We start from the raw sequence: 14,827 nt of genomic DNA on the forward strand, positions 1-14,827 counted from the left end.
GAGGGAAGGGAGAATGGGATCTGCTATTTAATGGTAGTGTTTTAGTTTTATAAGACAAAAAGAGTTCTGGAGATTAGTTTCACAGCAATGTGAATGTCTTTAACACTACTGAACTGTACACACTTAACAATGGTTAAGATGGTAAATTTATGTTATATGTAGTCTACCGCAATTAAAACAAGAAAAATGAGACAAGTACAAAGATCAAAATTAGGAAAGCCAAAAAAAGAAAACTGAGATCTAATATCAAATTAAGAATTTAAGAATGGAAAAGAGGTGAAGAATTTATCAAAGAGAAATATAGGAAATTTTTCTGGCATGGAAGGTCATGAATTTCCAGATTAAAGAAGTCTACCAGTGCCTGACCAGGTGGTGGCGCAGTGGATAGAGCATTGGACTGGGATGTGGAGGACCCTGGTTCAAGATTCCGAGGTCGCCAGCTTGAGCACGGGCTCATCTGGTTTGAGCAAAGCTCACCAGCTTGAGCCTAAGGTCACTGGCTCGAGCAAGGGGTCACTCGGTCTGCTGTAGCCCCATGGTCAAGGAACATATGAGAAATCAGTCAATGAACAACTAAGGAACCGCAATGAAGAATTGATGTTTCTCATCTCTCTCCCTTCCTGTCTGTCTGTCCCTGTCTGTCCCTCTCTCTGACTCTCGCTGTCTCTCCCACAAGGGGAAAAAAAAAAAAGGAGAGAACTAAATCTTAGTTTCTAAAGCATAAAGTTAATAGACAACATTTAAAACGGAAAAGTCAAGAAATAGCAGCATAACCATGTAAATTAAAAATATAACAATATATGTCAGGAGAAAAAGCTAGAGTGGAAGGTGCTTGCAGAAGACAACTGTTTCCATTATAAGCCTAGATATACTGTGTACATATTCTATTAGAGGATAGAGCATTGAACTGGGACACGAAGGAACCAGGTTTGAAGTCCCCAGGTCACTGGGTTGAGCGCAGGCTCATCCGGCTTGAGCACCAGCTCATCAGCTTGAGTGCTGGGTCACCGGCTTGAGCGAGGAATCACAGACATGACACCAGGTCGATAGCTTGAGCCCAAAGGTTACATTGGCTTGAAGCCCAAGGTTGCTGGCTTGAGCACGGGATCACTCATTCTGCTGTAGTCCCCCAGTCAAGGCACATATGAGAAAGCAATTAATGAACTACTAAGGAGCCACAACGAAGAACTGATGCTTCTCATCTCTCTCCCTTCCTGTCTGTCCGTCCCTACCTGTCCTTCTCTCTGTCACAAAAACAAGCAAACCTGAATTAGAAAAAAAAAGCAGAAAATGAGAAAAATTTGTGGGACATGAAGATTTATTAAAGGAGAGCTCTACACTAAAAAATATTCTGACATCCATTTTCCATCATTATTTCTTTTATTTCCCTTTTCCAGTCATCTCATTGTATTAGCAGCAGGAAAACAGTGTTAACATCGGTTTAGCAACCTTGGTTCTTGAAATCTAAGAATTAAGAACCAAGATTCAAATTATAAGAGAAAGTTTATTTAGAAAGTCATAGAGGACCTGGGCAGTTGGCTCAGTGGATAGAGCACTGGCCCAGGGTATGGATGTCCTGGGTTTGATTCCCTCTCAGGGCACAGAGGAGAAGAGGCCATTTCCTTCCCTCGCTCTCTCTCTCCCTCTTCCCCTCTCATAGCCAGTGGCTTGATTGGTTTGAGCATTGCCCCCAGCACTGAGACTAGTTCAGTTTTGGTGCTAAAAATGGCTCAGGTGATTCAAGCATCAGCCCCAGACAGGGGTTGCTGAGTGGATCAAGGTGAGGTTACACGCAGAAGTCTGTCTCACTATCTCCCCTCCTCTCACTTAAAAAAAAAAAAAAAAAAAGATTGCCCTGGCCGGTTGGCTCAGTGGTAGAGCATCGGCCTGGCGTGCAGAAGTTCCGGGTTTGATTCCCAGCCAGGGCACACAGGAGAGGCGCCCATTTGCTTCTCCACCCCTCCCCCTCTCCTTCCTCTCTGTCTCTCTCTTCCCCTCCCGCAGCCGAGGCTCCATTGGAGCAAAGATGGCCCGGGTGCTGGGGATGGCTCCTTGGCCTCTAACCCAGGCGGTAGAGTGGCTCTGGTCGCGACAGAGCGACGCCCCAGAGGGGCAGAGCATCGCCCAGGGGCGTGCCGGGTGGATCCCGGTAGGGCCCATGCGGGAGTCTATCTGACTGTCTCTCCCCGTTTCTAGCTTCAGAAAAATACAAAAAAAAAAAAAAAAAAGATAAAGTGACAGAGGTAGAAGTAAACCGTAAAAGAAATGGGCTCAGTAAACAAGTTACAGCAAAAGAAGGGCCCTTGGAGGTTGAGGAGATAAGGTGAGAGGTGGAGAGAGGGGCAGAGAGAGAGAGGGAGAGGGAGATATTCACTGAGAAAAGAAAGAGGAAGGAGAGGTTCTGGCAGGTTGAGGAGGGCGGTGAGGTTGGGGAAGGGAGAGGGAGAAAGGGAATGGAGAGGGTGCCCTCTTCCTAACCCTGGGGAAAGAAAAGGGGAGGGGAGAGATGGTGGCATGTTCCAAAGAGAGCACAGCCCACTCTACATTATTTGAAAGACTGAATTTACCAAACTAGCTTAGAATTCATTTACATCATTGGTTAATTATAGGCACTGAAATGGAAATGACATTTTCCATTAATCAGTTCTATCAAGCTGAGTGATAAAGATGTGCAAAAGTAAGAAAAACATTTTAATGACCTTGCGTAGTTTTATCTTAAATCTTTTTATAATACTCAAAGTATGTTGAAAAGCCATGAATAAAATCTGTTAGAAATACTTATTAAGTACAAATAAAAACTTAAATAATAACTCTGAAAACATAGGCTAATACAGTCCCCATAAGGTAGATTAGATGTTTCAATGTTTACCTTTTCTTTGTAGACACCTTTAACAACATCAGACATCCTACTCTCCAAAACAAGTTCACCTGGTGTTCTTGATGAACTTCCAGGTAAAGGAGGAAAATTTGAGGCCAATAAGTCAAACTTTGGTGTTGGAATCTCTGCTTCAGCTGTTGAAGGATGTGGTCTCTAAAAGACACAAATCATAAAATAGATCACATGCCTATCTCATTCTCTAATCCTGTACCACAGAAGCTGAAAGCTTCAAAAAACAAACTCTACCCTAATGCACAGTAATGTTCCCTTATAAATTCTTGGCTTCTCATCTCAGTTGAGCTTTCATTAGTCTTTTTTTTTTTTAATATGGAACACTTCACCACAAATTTCTATGTCATTCCTGCACAGGGAACATGCTAATCTTCTCTGTATGACTCCAATTTTAGTGTATGTGCCGCCAAAAGGAGCATAAGCTCTCATTAGTCTTTATCAATCCTATTTATCTTTAGTCAGCTCCCTTTCCCACACTCCTAAACCTTCTAATCAGTGTCCAATATTCTGTTTTCTAAATTAGTTATACCCTGTCATAACAAAAATAGTAACAAAAAACCCTACCTCACATAAAGTTGCCATCATCTTTTCTCCTTCCATATACAAATATTGATTGACTTACAACCTATGCAACTCACGACCATTCGACTTCACGACCACAATCACTAGCCACAACTGCTCTGCGTCTGGCAGCGCAAGCGTTGCCCAGCTGGGCGAACGACAGTGCAGACCAGCTTCCAGTAGCACTACCATCTCTGCGTGCACCATTTCAACTGTTATCCCAGACTTGATACAGCAATTTGTGTTTTGTGTCTTGGATATTTTTCATCAAACCCCTCCCAAGATGTCTACCAAGAGGAAATTGTCTTTGCAAATATTAAACCAGTTGTACTGGTAATGCAGTGTTTTACTTAAACCTGACAAATATAAAAATAAGAAACAAAATGGTGTAGAGATGATACAAATGGCATAAAATGAACAAAGAAAATTATGATATATCACAATAATGAAAGAAAATTATAATAAAATAGGACTTAAAGATTTTTATAACATCATTTCACAGTACTGTACATATAGCCTACTCAACTTACGACCAAATCGTGTTACGACCGGTCTGTCGGAAACAATCGTGGTCATTAAGTCGAGCACTAGCTGTAGTTGAAAGAACAATATCCTTCCTTGAAAATCTCATCTTTCCCTTTCACCTACCACCTTTGCTATCCTTTGACAAACCTCTCACTTGCTTTATCTCCTCCTTTACTTCAATACCTCTCTTCTCATTACACAAGTAAGAACTCTTTAACAAGTCACCTATGCCTTCCACAATGCAAAAGCTGGAAGACTATTTTTCTTGATCTCTCAAGAACATTTGGCATGGTAAACATTCTTTCCTTTGGGAGGTCATTTCTCCTTTAACTTCTGTGATAGCCCTTTCTCTTCTCAGATCTGACAATCGTGTACTCTTCGCTCTCTACTTCTTTTGATGTCTTTTTGGTTTCTATACGGTTACATACTTACTTTCCATAATCTCCCAGTGTGATATCCTTTATATATGACTTCAACTACTATCTATATGCAAACAATCCCTAAAACAATCTCACTTTTTGGAGACTTTCTGGTTGCACAACTCTGAAAATTTACCAAAAATCATTGAACTCACTTTAAATATTTCAGCAGAGACCTTCACCTGAAAACCCAGACAACCATTTGCTTGCCTATCAGCAATCTCCACTCAGATTTTGATTGAATACATCAAACAACATAATGAATAATCTCACTTTTCAGACCAAACCTACTACATTCCCTAAGGTTTCATTCTTGGCCCCTTTTTAAAATCACTAATCCTAAAGAGTACTCTGCCACGATCTCATCATACTTTTTGTAACTTCAGTTACTATGACTAAACTTACATTCTATATTTTATCTCTAGCAAAGATCACCTTTCTGCACAAGGGCACCCCACCCCTGCCCTTCCTTCTGGAAAATATGTATCTCCTTTTAATTCATCTCAACCTTCAGTCCTCAATCCTGACATTTTCAACATATTAAACAAGACCTCAAACCTAATCTCTCCTCTTCTCAACTGTTCAGGGCCATCCGAGGATGTGACTGCTACAACAGTATCCTCAAAAAGTTCTCGCCTAAAGTCACATTATAGAAAACTATAAATGAAAAAACAACAATACTGTTTTAAAGGGTTCCAAGTTTGCTCTAAGGACTATTCTTTCTTATACTGCAATACATTTTCTTCTTTGAAAATGTGTTTCGGTACTTATGTGATATATGCATACTTATAAGCATATGTATACCAAATATTAAACAATATATATAGTATACACGCACACAATTCACTACTTATACATGTAAAATCAATATTATATTACATATTTATGATATATCTGCAAATTCTAGGCAGGGTTTTCTTGAGACCGCCAAATCTTACTGTATCATTTTTATTCCTCAACACCTTTTGGCCCCAGTTAAGAGATGGTAAACCGTCACTATGAACAAATCACAAAAAAAATTAAATATGAATAATTTGATTTAGGTAAGTTATGATTCAAAAAGAAAAAAGTCTAGAATTTAAAATTTTTTTCTTTAAGCGGTTTTGTAAGATCAGTGGATATAAGAATTAATAGTAGGTAGAAAACTGCCCCCAAAACAACAATTAATAGTGTAACAGTTTCTAACACCATCCAACAGAACTATTATTTTTTAAATTTTACTTATTGATTGATTCATTGTTTAGAGAGACCAGGGAGGGAAGGGAGGAAGGAGGGAGAGACTGAGGGAGGGAGGGAGAGACGGAGGGAGTGAGGGAAGGAAAAGAGGGAAGGAAAGACAGAGGGAGAGGAGGAGGAGGAGAGAGAGGGAGAGAAAGAGAGAGAGAGGGGAGAGAGAAAAAGAGAGAAACTTCAGATTGTTGCTCCATTTATGTATGCATTCACTGGTTGACTCCTATGTGCCCTGATGAGGAAATCAAACTCACAACCTTGATGTATCTGAATGACACTCTACCAACTGAGCAACCCAGCCAGGGCCAACCTATGTTGGTGCAATGGATAGAGTGTTGATCTGGAATGCTGAGGTTGCCCGTTTAAAACCCTGGGCTTCCCTAGTCAAGGCACATACAAGAAGCAATTACTACAACTGATGCTTGCCATTCTTTTCTCTCTCTCCACTCTCTAAAAATCAATAATGAAAAAAGAAATTAAAAAAAAAGTATCATATGCCTTATCAGACTGTCAAAAAAAAAAAAGCATATCCTCTATAAGGCTATGGGATAAACAGAAACTGTATTGTTTGTTGGTGAAAATTGGCACAACCCCTACAGAAAGCTATTTAGCAGAAACTCATTAAATTATTGCTTTAAATTAACCATTTCATGCCTGACCAGATGGTGGTGCAGTGGATAGCAGTGGATAGAGCACTGGTCTTGGACACTGAGGACCCACATTCAAAATGCAAGGTTGCCGGCTTGAGCGCAGGCTCATTCACCTTGAGCACGGGCTCATCAGCTTGACCGTGGGGTTGCTGGCTTGAGCAAGGGGTCACTCACTCTGCTGTAGCCCTCCATCACCATCAATGCACATATTAGAAAGCAATCAATGAACAACTAAGGTGCCCCAACAAAGAATTGATACTTCTCATCTCTCTCTTCCTGTCTGTCCCTATTTGTCCCTCTCTCCATCTCTCTCATTAAAAAAAAAAAAAAATTAACCATTCCGCAATGACAGAGTCTGCTGAGTATTCTGATCACTTGATGACCTAAAATGTGGCTTCACACTAAAAGAAATATAAGATCGTATACATGAAAGGATAAATCAAGACAGACAGAAAATCTTTCCTCTAAATTGGTAGAAACTCTTAATAGGCCAAGCTAAAATTAATTTAAAATCAGAAACCCTATTTCTAGAGTCTTCTTCAAATATTACTGCACACAAAGAAAATGCTGGTTGTATGAAGTTACCATTGCACTGTTTTTAGTAGTGCTCTTTATACAATCAAAAGGTTCAAACTGCTTAAATGTCCATTAGTAAAGTAAGAGTTAAACTTTTTATAGAATATTTTCATATTTTTGATTTATAAATCATGTGAAATTATTAGGTATTGAAGCAATATTTTTAGAAAGTGAGAAACACAGGTCAAATCCTTAACTATATGTGTACTTTAAGGGTGTGTGTGCATGTGACAATAGTGTATATTTCGGGGTCAAGCACAGGCTCTACTTACCTTCGCTGCACACTATAACAGATAAAACAAAAACCCAGAAAGCCAAGGTAGACCACAAGTCAATGCCATAGTAAATCACAAAAGAAAACAAAATGAACAGAAGTATTAAAAATAAAAAATACTTACTGGGATTCTGTCATCTTCTCGTCGTCTTCGACCTCTAAAAAGAGTTCTCCTTTTAACAATAACAAAAAAGAGGAGTGGCAGGAGGGAGAACTCGTAAGTTTCTTCAAATTTATACATTCTACTAAAAATGAGTGAATTTCTATTTTAAGTTTCTATACTTTCTAAATCTCCATTATTGTCTAAATCTTCATATTCTTCTGAAGGAGCCCTGAGCTGATCTACCATAAACCTCAACTACTATCACCACCACCACAAAGTTGGGCACATTTTTACTGGGTTCAGTTTTGTTTTATTCAGGCAGGTGAGGTTAAAATATATAACCCCATTTCCATAGTGTAGAAATTGCAAGAAATTAAATTATAATGCAGATGGGATTTTATCTTTCTAAGTCATTCTTTTCTCTGTGAATAATACAGAACTTCAGAATTGTCATAAACCTCTGATTCTGCTACAATCTATATGAATAATAAATTTAATAACGATGAAAAATTACTAACCTATACTATGCAAAAATATATTTATTTAGCATACACCAATAATTAAGTCTAAGAAAACACTAATAATGGTTTTCAAATAGTCACATTTATGATCAAAGGAGTGTTTTTTTTTTTAATTTATTGATTTGACAAAGAGCGAGCAAGAGAAAAACACAGATTTTTTGTTTCACATATTTATGCATTCATTGGTTGCTCCTTGTGTGCCCTGACCAGGGATTGAATGCAATCTTGGCATGTCTGGACAATGCTCTAACCAACTGAGCTATGCATCCTGGGCTTCAAAGAAGTTTCACATGGCTTATTGCCATATTTATTACCATATTTCCTTACCTGCCCCTTCCACAGTCCCCATTCTGTTCAATCTGCAAAGTGGGAGCCTCTTTTGGAAGACAGCTTTGTTCCTGAAGCCCCGTTACTATAGGGTTATGCCGTTCAGCTGAAAAGTTCCTTGAACCAGATCTGTTTAATGGTCCATCCCCAAATGACACAGAGCCCTCTGCAGAGTGTTCTGTACCACTTGATGACCTAAAATGAGGCTTCACACTATAAGAAATATAAGATTATACACATGAAAGAATAAATCAAAACAAGACAAAATTTTTCCTCTTAATAATCGAAACTCTTACTAGGCCAAGTTAAAAATTGCTTTCTTCTTGTATCTTGATTTTCCCTTAAGTAAATTAAACATAAAATTATTGTACAAAATATTGTCAGATGTATTATTTTAAAAGGCAAAGATTTTTTTACATTAAAGGCTTATTTGGAGATATTTGGGAAAAGATCCAAAGTTCTTTACAATAAAGCTACTTCTATATCAATCCTTAGAATAAAGCTAGCATTTTAGACTGGCTTATGGTGGCGCAGTTAATAGACTGCTGGCTGGAACGATGAGGTCACTGGTTCGAAATCCTAGGCTTGCCTGGTCAAGGCACATACAACAAGCAACAAGCAAGAGTGAACTAAAGTGAAGCAACTATGAATTGATACTTCTCACTCCAACCCCCTTCCTCTGTAAAATCAGTAAGTAAATCTTTAAAAAAACCAAAAAACTAGGATTTTAGCTACTTTATTTAATACAAGTTGCAAACTTCACACATCTATATCAGCCAGGCTTTAACTTACTAATGAGGCTATGCCATGCATGCTTAATGGGGAAACATCTCCCTAAAGGGAATAAAAACTGGTTCTTTGAGGGGGAGGCAAGGTTAACCTTATTAATTTCTCATTAATTTTATATTTTAAGCACAGATATACATACATCACATAAACAGATTACATAATCTCTAGTATTAAATTTTAATGGGGGGGGGGGGAGCGGCAGGCCTGGCCAGTGGCTCAGTGGATAGAACATCATCCCAGAGTGCTGAGGTGGCAGGTTCAATCCCTGGTCAGGATACATTACAGCTTCTTACTAAGATTCCCTCATGAAATTTGTTGTTCAAAGGTTGATATATGGTACAATAAAACGAGGAAAATATATGCAACAAACAGTCTGCCATGAGTTCATGAATTATGGTATGAAATCTGGCAAACACAAAAATACTACTTCTAACAAAAGTAGCTTTTATCGCCCTAGCCAGTTTGTTCAGTGGTAGAGTATTGGCTCGGTGTGTGGAAGTCCCGGGTTCGATTCCCATTCAGGGCACATAGGAGAAGCGGTCATCTGCTTCTCCACCCTTCCCCCTCTCTGTCTCTCTCTTCCCCTCCTGCAGCCAAGGCTCCATTGGAGCAAAGCTGGCCCGGGCACTGAGGACAGCTCCATAGCCTCCACCTCAGGCGCTAGAATGGCTCCAGTCGCAGTGGAGCTGTACCCTAGATGGGCCAAGCATTGCCCCCTGGTGGCATGCTGGGTGGATCCCAGTCAGGTACATGAGGGAGTCTGACTGGCCTACCGCTTCTAACTCTGGAGAAAAAAAAAAGTTGCTTTTATCTTGGAATATGTGTAAGTACCCAACTCTAACAATCTGTAAGCAGAAGTTGCAGGGAAGTAAAAGAGAAATTGCAGTTTAATCAATAGTTAAAACATCTAAAGTAAGTCCAAGCAACTTGAGGACCTTGGTTCTATGGTAGATAAAACAAGGAAGTATGAGACTTATATTAGGCCTGTTGCTTGCAGTTTTCTCCATTTTTATTCTATTTTGATAATTATAAATTCACAATGTTAATAACACATTTCCAATTCCTGGTTCTCTGAACAGGGATTTAAAACCTCATACTAATGATAAGCCCAACAATTAAACATTAATTCCAACAGCATCTCCAGTTATCCTTTACTCTTTAAAGAACATCAAATATTAGGGTACAGAGATGATGCTTTCGAAGATTAATTACTTTCTGTCACAAAATAGATCTTTTTTTATTTTTAATTTTTTTTATTTATTCATTTGAGAAAGAGAGAAGGGGGAAAGGAGCAGGAAGTATCAACTCCCATATGTGCCCTGACCAGGCAAGCCCAGGGTTTCAAACCAGCGACCTCAACATTCCAGATTGACACTTTATCCACTGCGCCACCACAGGTCAGGCACAAAATAGATCTTTTTAAGCAAGAGAGACAGAGACACACAGACAGGAAGGAAGAGAGATGAGAAGCATCAATTCTTCACTGGGGAACCTTAGTTGTTCATTGATTGCTTTCTCATATGTGCCTTGACTGGGGGCTCCAGCTGAACCAGTGACACCTTGCTCAAGCCAGTGACCTTGGGCTTTAAGCCACTGACTCCAAGCTCAAGCCGATGAGCCTGCACTCACGCCAACAATGCAGGGGTTTTAAACCTGGGTGCTCTGGGTCCCAGGCCAACACTCTATTCACTGTGCCACCACTTGGTCAGGGACAAAATAGATTTTCAATAACAATAAAAATTACAGTATGTTAACTAACAGAAAGTAATTTTTAAAATATTTATATTATCCATCATATCTGAAAATGACATCATTAAGTAGCAATGCTATTTATGTTATCTGTTCAGAAACTTTCACCTAAATTTTCTTGTTACATTTCAATACCCCTAGCAGACAAGTTAGGTTTAAACAGCCCTCAGATCTCATAATCTTACCCTTCATTGAGAGGGACTTATAATCTCAGTCTGAGCAAAAGAAAGAAATAAATGATAAAAGATAGAAAGGAAGAAGTCAAGTGACAGAAAGATAAAGTATGAAAGGTAGAAAAATACCCAGACTTCTGAAAGTTAGTCCTATTCTCTCTAAGAAGGTCTAGTGATCATCACTGGGCTATTATAAGGTTAAGTGCAAAAGGTGTCTCTAAAGCTACTTTCTCTTTGACTGATAAATAAAATGAAAGGTCTGGCAGTGGTCACTTCTTAGAAATAAGAAGAAAACAAGCATTTAAGTTGGGGGTCAAAAGCTTTTTCTCTATAATACTTGCATGTTGTACTCTTTCTGTAAGTAAAAATTAACACCAACCTGTATTGGTCAAACATGGTAAAGAACTGTATACAAATGGTTCTGAGTAATAACCTGACCTTTATATTCAACAAAACCACAGGTACACCACCATAAAGGCCAGAATGACTTGACTGTCATTCTTAGCTTCCTTATTCTAATCTTACCCTCTTCACTAAGAAAGCACAGCAGACAAAGACAAGTGATAGATAATAAAGGAACACAATCTATTTTTAAGTCAAGCATTTGTAAACATCAGTACTTTTAGTTATTAGTTAAAAATTGCTTTTAAAGGGATGTGGACTGCAGCATAAAGAATAGTCAATAATGTCAAAATAACCAGGGGACCAGGTACGTGGTTGGGACAGCAGGGGGACCACTCTAGAGAGTGCACGGTTTTCTGGCCACTTGATGGTACTGAATATAAACTGTGATTGAAAAATAGTAAAAATTTAAAAAAAATTTTAATTGCTTTTAGCCTATCTCATAACAAAGATGTTTATTCTACTTAACTCTTTAAAGCAAAATTCACCACCCGTTTGAAGAAATGTGAAATCAAAAGATATTTGTAGCCAGACCAGGCAGTGGCGCAGTGGATAGAACATCGAACTGGGATGCAGAGGACCCAGGTTTGAGACCCTGAGGTTGCCAGCTTGAGCGCAGGCTCATCTGGCTTGAGCAAAAAGCACACCAGTTTGGACCCAAAGTCGCTGGCTCAAGCAAGTGGTTACTCGGTCTGCTGAAGGTCCGCGGTCAGGGCACATGTGAGAAAGCAATCAATGAGCAACTAAGGTGTCGCAACGAAAAACTGGTAATTGATGCTCCTCATCTTTCTCCGTTCCTGTCTGTCTGTCCCTATCTATCCCTCTCTCTCACTCTCTCTCTGTCCCTATAAAAAAAAAATCATAATAAAAAAACAGTTCTCTTGCCCTGGCCGGTGGGCTCAGTGGTAGAGCGTTGGCCTGGCGTGCAGGAGTCCCGAGTTCGATTCCCGGCCAGGGCACACTGGAGAAGCGCCCATCTGCTTCTCCACCCTTCCCCCTCTCCTTCCTCTCTGTCTCTCTCTTCCCCTTCTGCAGCCGAGGCTCCATTGGAGCAAAGATGGCCCAGGCACTGAGGACGGCTCTGTGGCCTCTGCCTCAGGTGCTAGGATGGCTCTGCATGCAACAGAGCGACGCCCCAGATGGGCAGAGCATCGCCCCCTGGTGGGCATGCCGGGTGGATTCCAGTCGGGCGCATGCGGGAGTCTGTCTGACTGCCTCCCCGTTTCCAGCTTCGGAAAAATGCAAAAAAAACAAAACAAAAACAGTTCTCTTAAAAAGATATTTTTAGAAAGCTCCTATTTCTTTTTTATTTTTATTTTCTGTGTGACAGAGACAAAGAGAGGGCAGATAGGGACAGGCAGACAGGAAGGGAGAGAGACGAGAAGCATTAATTCTTTGTTGCGGCACCTCCATTGTTCATTGATTTCTTTCTCATATGTGCCGTGACAAGCGGCGGGGGCTACATCTGAGCGAGTGACTCCTTGTTCAAGCCAGTGACCGTAAGGTCATGTCTATAATCCCATACTAAAGCCAGCGACTCTGCGTCCAGCTGATGAGCCTATGCTCAAGCTGAATGAGCCCTCACTCAAGCTGGCGACCTTGGAGTTTTGTTTTGTTTTTTCTTTTTTCATTTTTCCGAAGCTGGAAATGGGGAGGCAGTCAGACAGACTCCTGCATGCGCCCGACCGACCGGGATCCACCCGGCATGCCCACCAGGGGGCGATGCTCTGTCCCTCTGGGGCATAGCTCTGTTGCATCCAGAGCCATTCTAGCGCCTGAGGCAGAGGCCACAGAGCCATCCTCAGCGCCCGGGCCATCTTTGCTCCAATGGAGCCTCAGCTGCGGGAGGGGAAGAGAGAGACAGAGAGGAAGGAGAGGGGGAAGGGTGGAGAAGCAGATGGGCGCTTCTCCTGTGTGCCCTGGCCAGGAATCGAACCCGAAACTCCCACACGCCAGGGCGACGCTCTACCACTGGAGCCAACCAGCCAGGGCCAACCTTGGAGTTTTGAACATGAGTCTTCTGCATCCCAGTCTGACTCAATCCACTGTGCCACCACCTGGTCAGGCAAAAGCTACTATTTCTAATCATGAGAAATCGGTATACCTCTCACAAGGAAAACTGCAAAATGTCATTTATTCTAATCGAATTGTTTTTAAGAAAAAACTTTACCAGTAAATGAAAAGAAAATGTTTTAAATCTCAGGTATGCTGATAATAACTTAGCCATATTAACCTATATTTGTCCCCTTCAACTTTCACTTTCTTCATCTATAAAATGAATTTAAACAACATCATAATCTGGTCTTTTCAGATTTAAACAGCCTTGTCTCTAATGAAATAATCTTTTTTGAACAAAAGGATGGGACTTAAAGGGCAAGGTGTGTAATTAAGGGCTCACTGCTCTTTTCTACTAATATGTCCTGGCAACACTTGAATTTTACAGTTGTCAGTGTATTACCAAACTAAGTCATCTATAAGAGCACAGATAACTTTTTGTTTATAAAGAATCTGTCATTTTTACAATATCTCATTTGAAACTTCATAAAGCAATAAGAATGTGTATTATGTAGTAAAATTTTCCTACCACCTGAAAATAATCAAATGCATTAACCAATTGTGTCAGTTAAAGTTAGTACTAAAATTGTGACTATTAGAGAGTAGTGCAAATGTATGCTTCCAGATCAACTAAAAATATTTTTTTAATACTGTAAGACTTATTTCTCCAGTGAAGCATGTTACAGAAAAACCTTACAAAAAAGTATTAAGTTCCTGGACATTTTCTTGGAAAACCATACCCTATACCTATATGGTCTCCTTGCCAAAAAATAATCAACTGGGAGAATAAGACCTGGTAAGAGAAAAATCACTGAAAAAAAAATCAATTTATAAAAATCAAAAACAATGCTTGACCAGGTGGTAATGCAGTGAGCGGATAGAGCACTGACCTGGGACACTCAGGACCCAGGTTCAGAACCCCAATGTTCACTGGCTTGAGCATAGGGTCACCAGCTTGAGAGTGAGATCACAGACATGACCCCATGATTACTGGCTTGAGCCAAAGGTCACTTGCTTGTGCAAGGGATCATTGACTCAGCTGGAGCCCTCCAGTCAAGGCATATATGAGAAAGCAATCAATGAACAACTAAGGCTCCACAACTATGAGTCGATGCTTCTCATCTTTCTCCCTTCCTGTATGTGTGTCTGTCTCTCTCTCTCTCTCAAAAAAAAAAAAAAAAAAAAAAAAAGAAGAAGAAAAAAAACTCAAGAGGCTCACAATATAAGCAAACAAAAAATAACAAATATGAAATTAAATAAATCTAAACCAGTATACAGGCCCCTTTTTTCTTTGGTTACTAATACTGTCAAAAGCCATAAAATCAATATATACCAAATTATTAAGATTATCAGTTGATGTTTATATAAAGAATAATACTTAGGAGCCATAACAATATTTTATATGACAGATGTCAGCAAAAGTTTGCAGAGTTCTCAATAATATATTCAGAACATAAGTGTAGGTTTTGGAGTCAAACTTCCTGGGCTCAAATGTTGACTCTGCCAGCTACTAGCTATGTGGTTGTACATAAGATATTTAACCTTAGATATTTCAGTTTCTTCATTTTAAAACAGATATAATA

At 39.8% G+C, this 14,827-nt stretch overlaps 1 protein-coding gene and 1 non-coding gene across 7 annotated transcripts in view; both read right to left on the reverse strand.

The window, feature by feature from the left end:
• LARP4 (La ribonucleoprotein 4) overlaps window positions 1-14,827 on the reverse strand; it is a 99,528-nt gene that overhangs the window by 9,962 nt on the left and 74,739 nt on the right. For 5 of the 6 annotated variants that reach the window (XM_066257867.1, XM_066257866.1, XM_066257871.1 and 2 more), the window contains 3 exons: window positions 8,077-8,289; window positions 7,250-7,298; window positions 2,870-3,031 (listed from right to left, as the gene is read on the reverse strand). In XM_066257867.1, coding sequence (XP_066113964.1) covers window positions 2,870-3,031; window positions 7,250-7,298; window positions 8,077-8,289 — 424 coding nt within the window. The remainder of the gene's footprint in view (window positions 1-2,869; window positions 3,032-7,249; window positions 7,299-8,076; window positions 8,290-14,827) is intronic. The other variant, XM_066257868.1, reaches the window with a different exon arrangement.
• Window positions 3,200-3,307, reverse strand: LOC136327986 (U6 spliceosomal RNA). The gene has a single exon (XR_010730031.1). It is a non-coding gene; the product is annotated as a U6 spliceosomal RNA (small nuclear RNA).

The sequence above is a fragment of the Saccopteryx bilineata genome, chromosome 2 (assembly GCF_036850765.1).
Source record: "Saccopteryx bilineata isolate mSacBil1 chromosome 2, mSacBil1_pri_phased_curated, whole genome shotgun sequence".
In the NCBI taxonomy this organism is placed as follows: Eukaryota; Metazoa; Chordata; class Mammalia; order Chiroptera; family Emballonuridae; genus Saccopteryx; species Saccopteryx bilineata.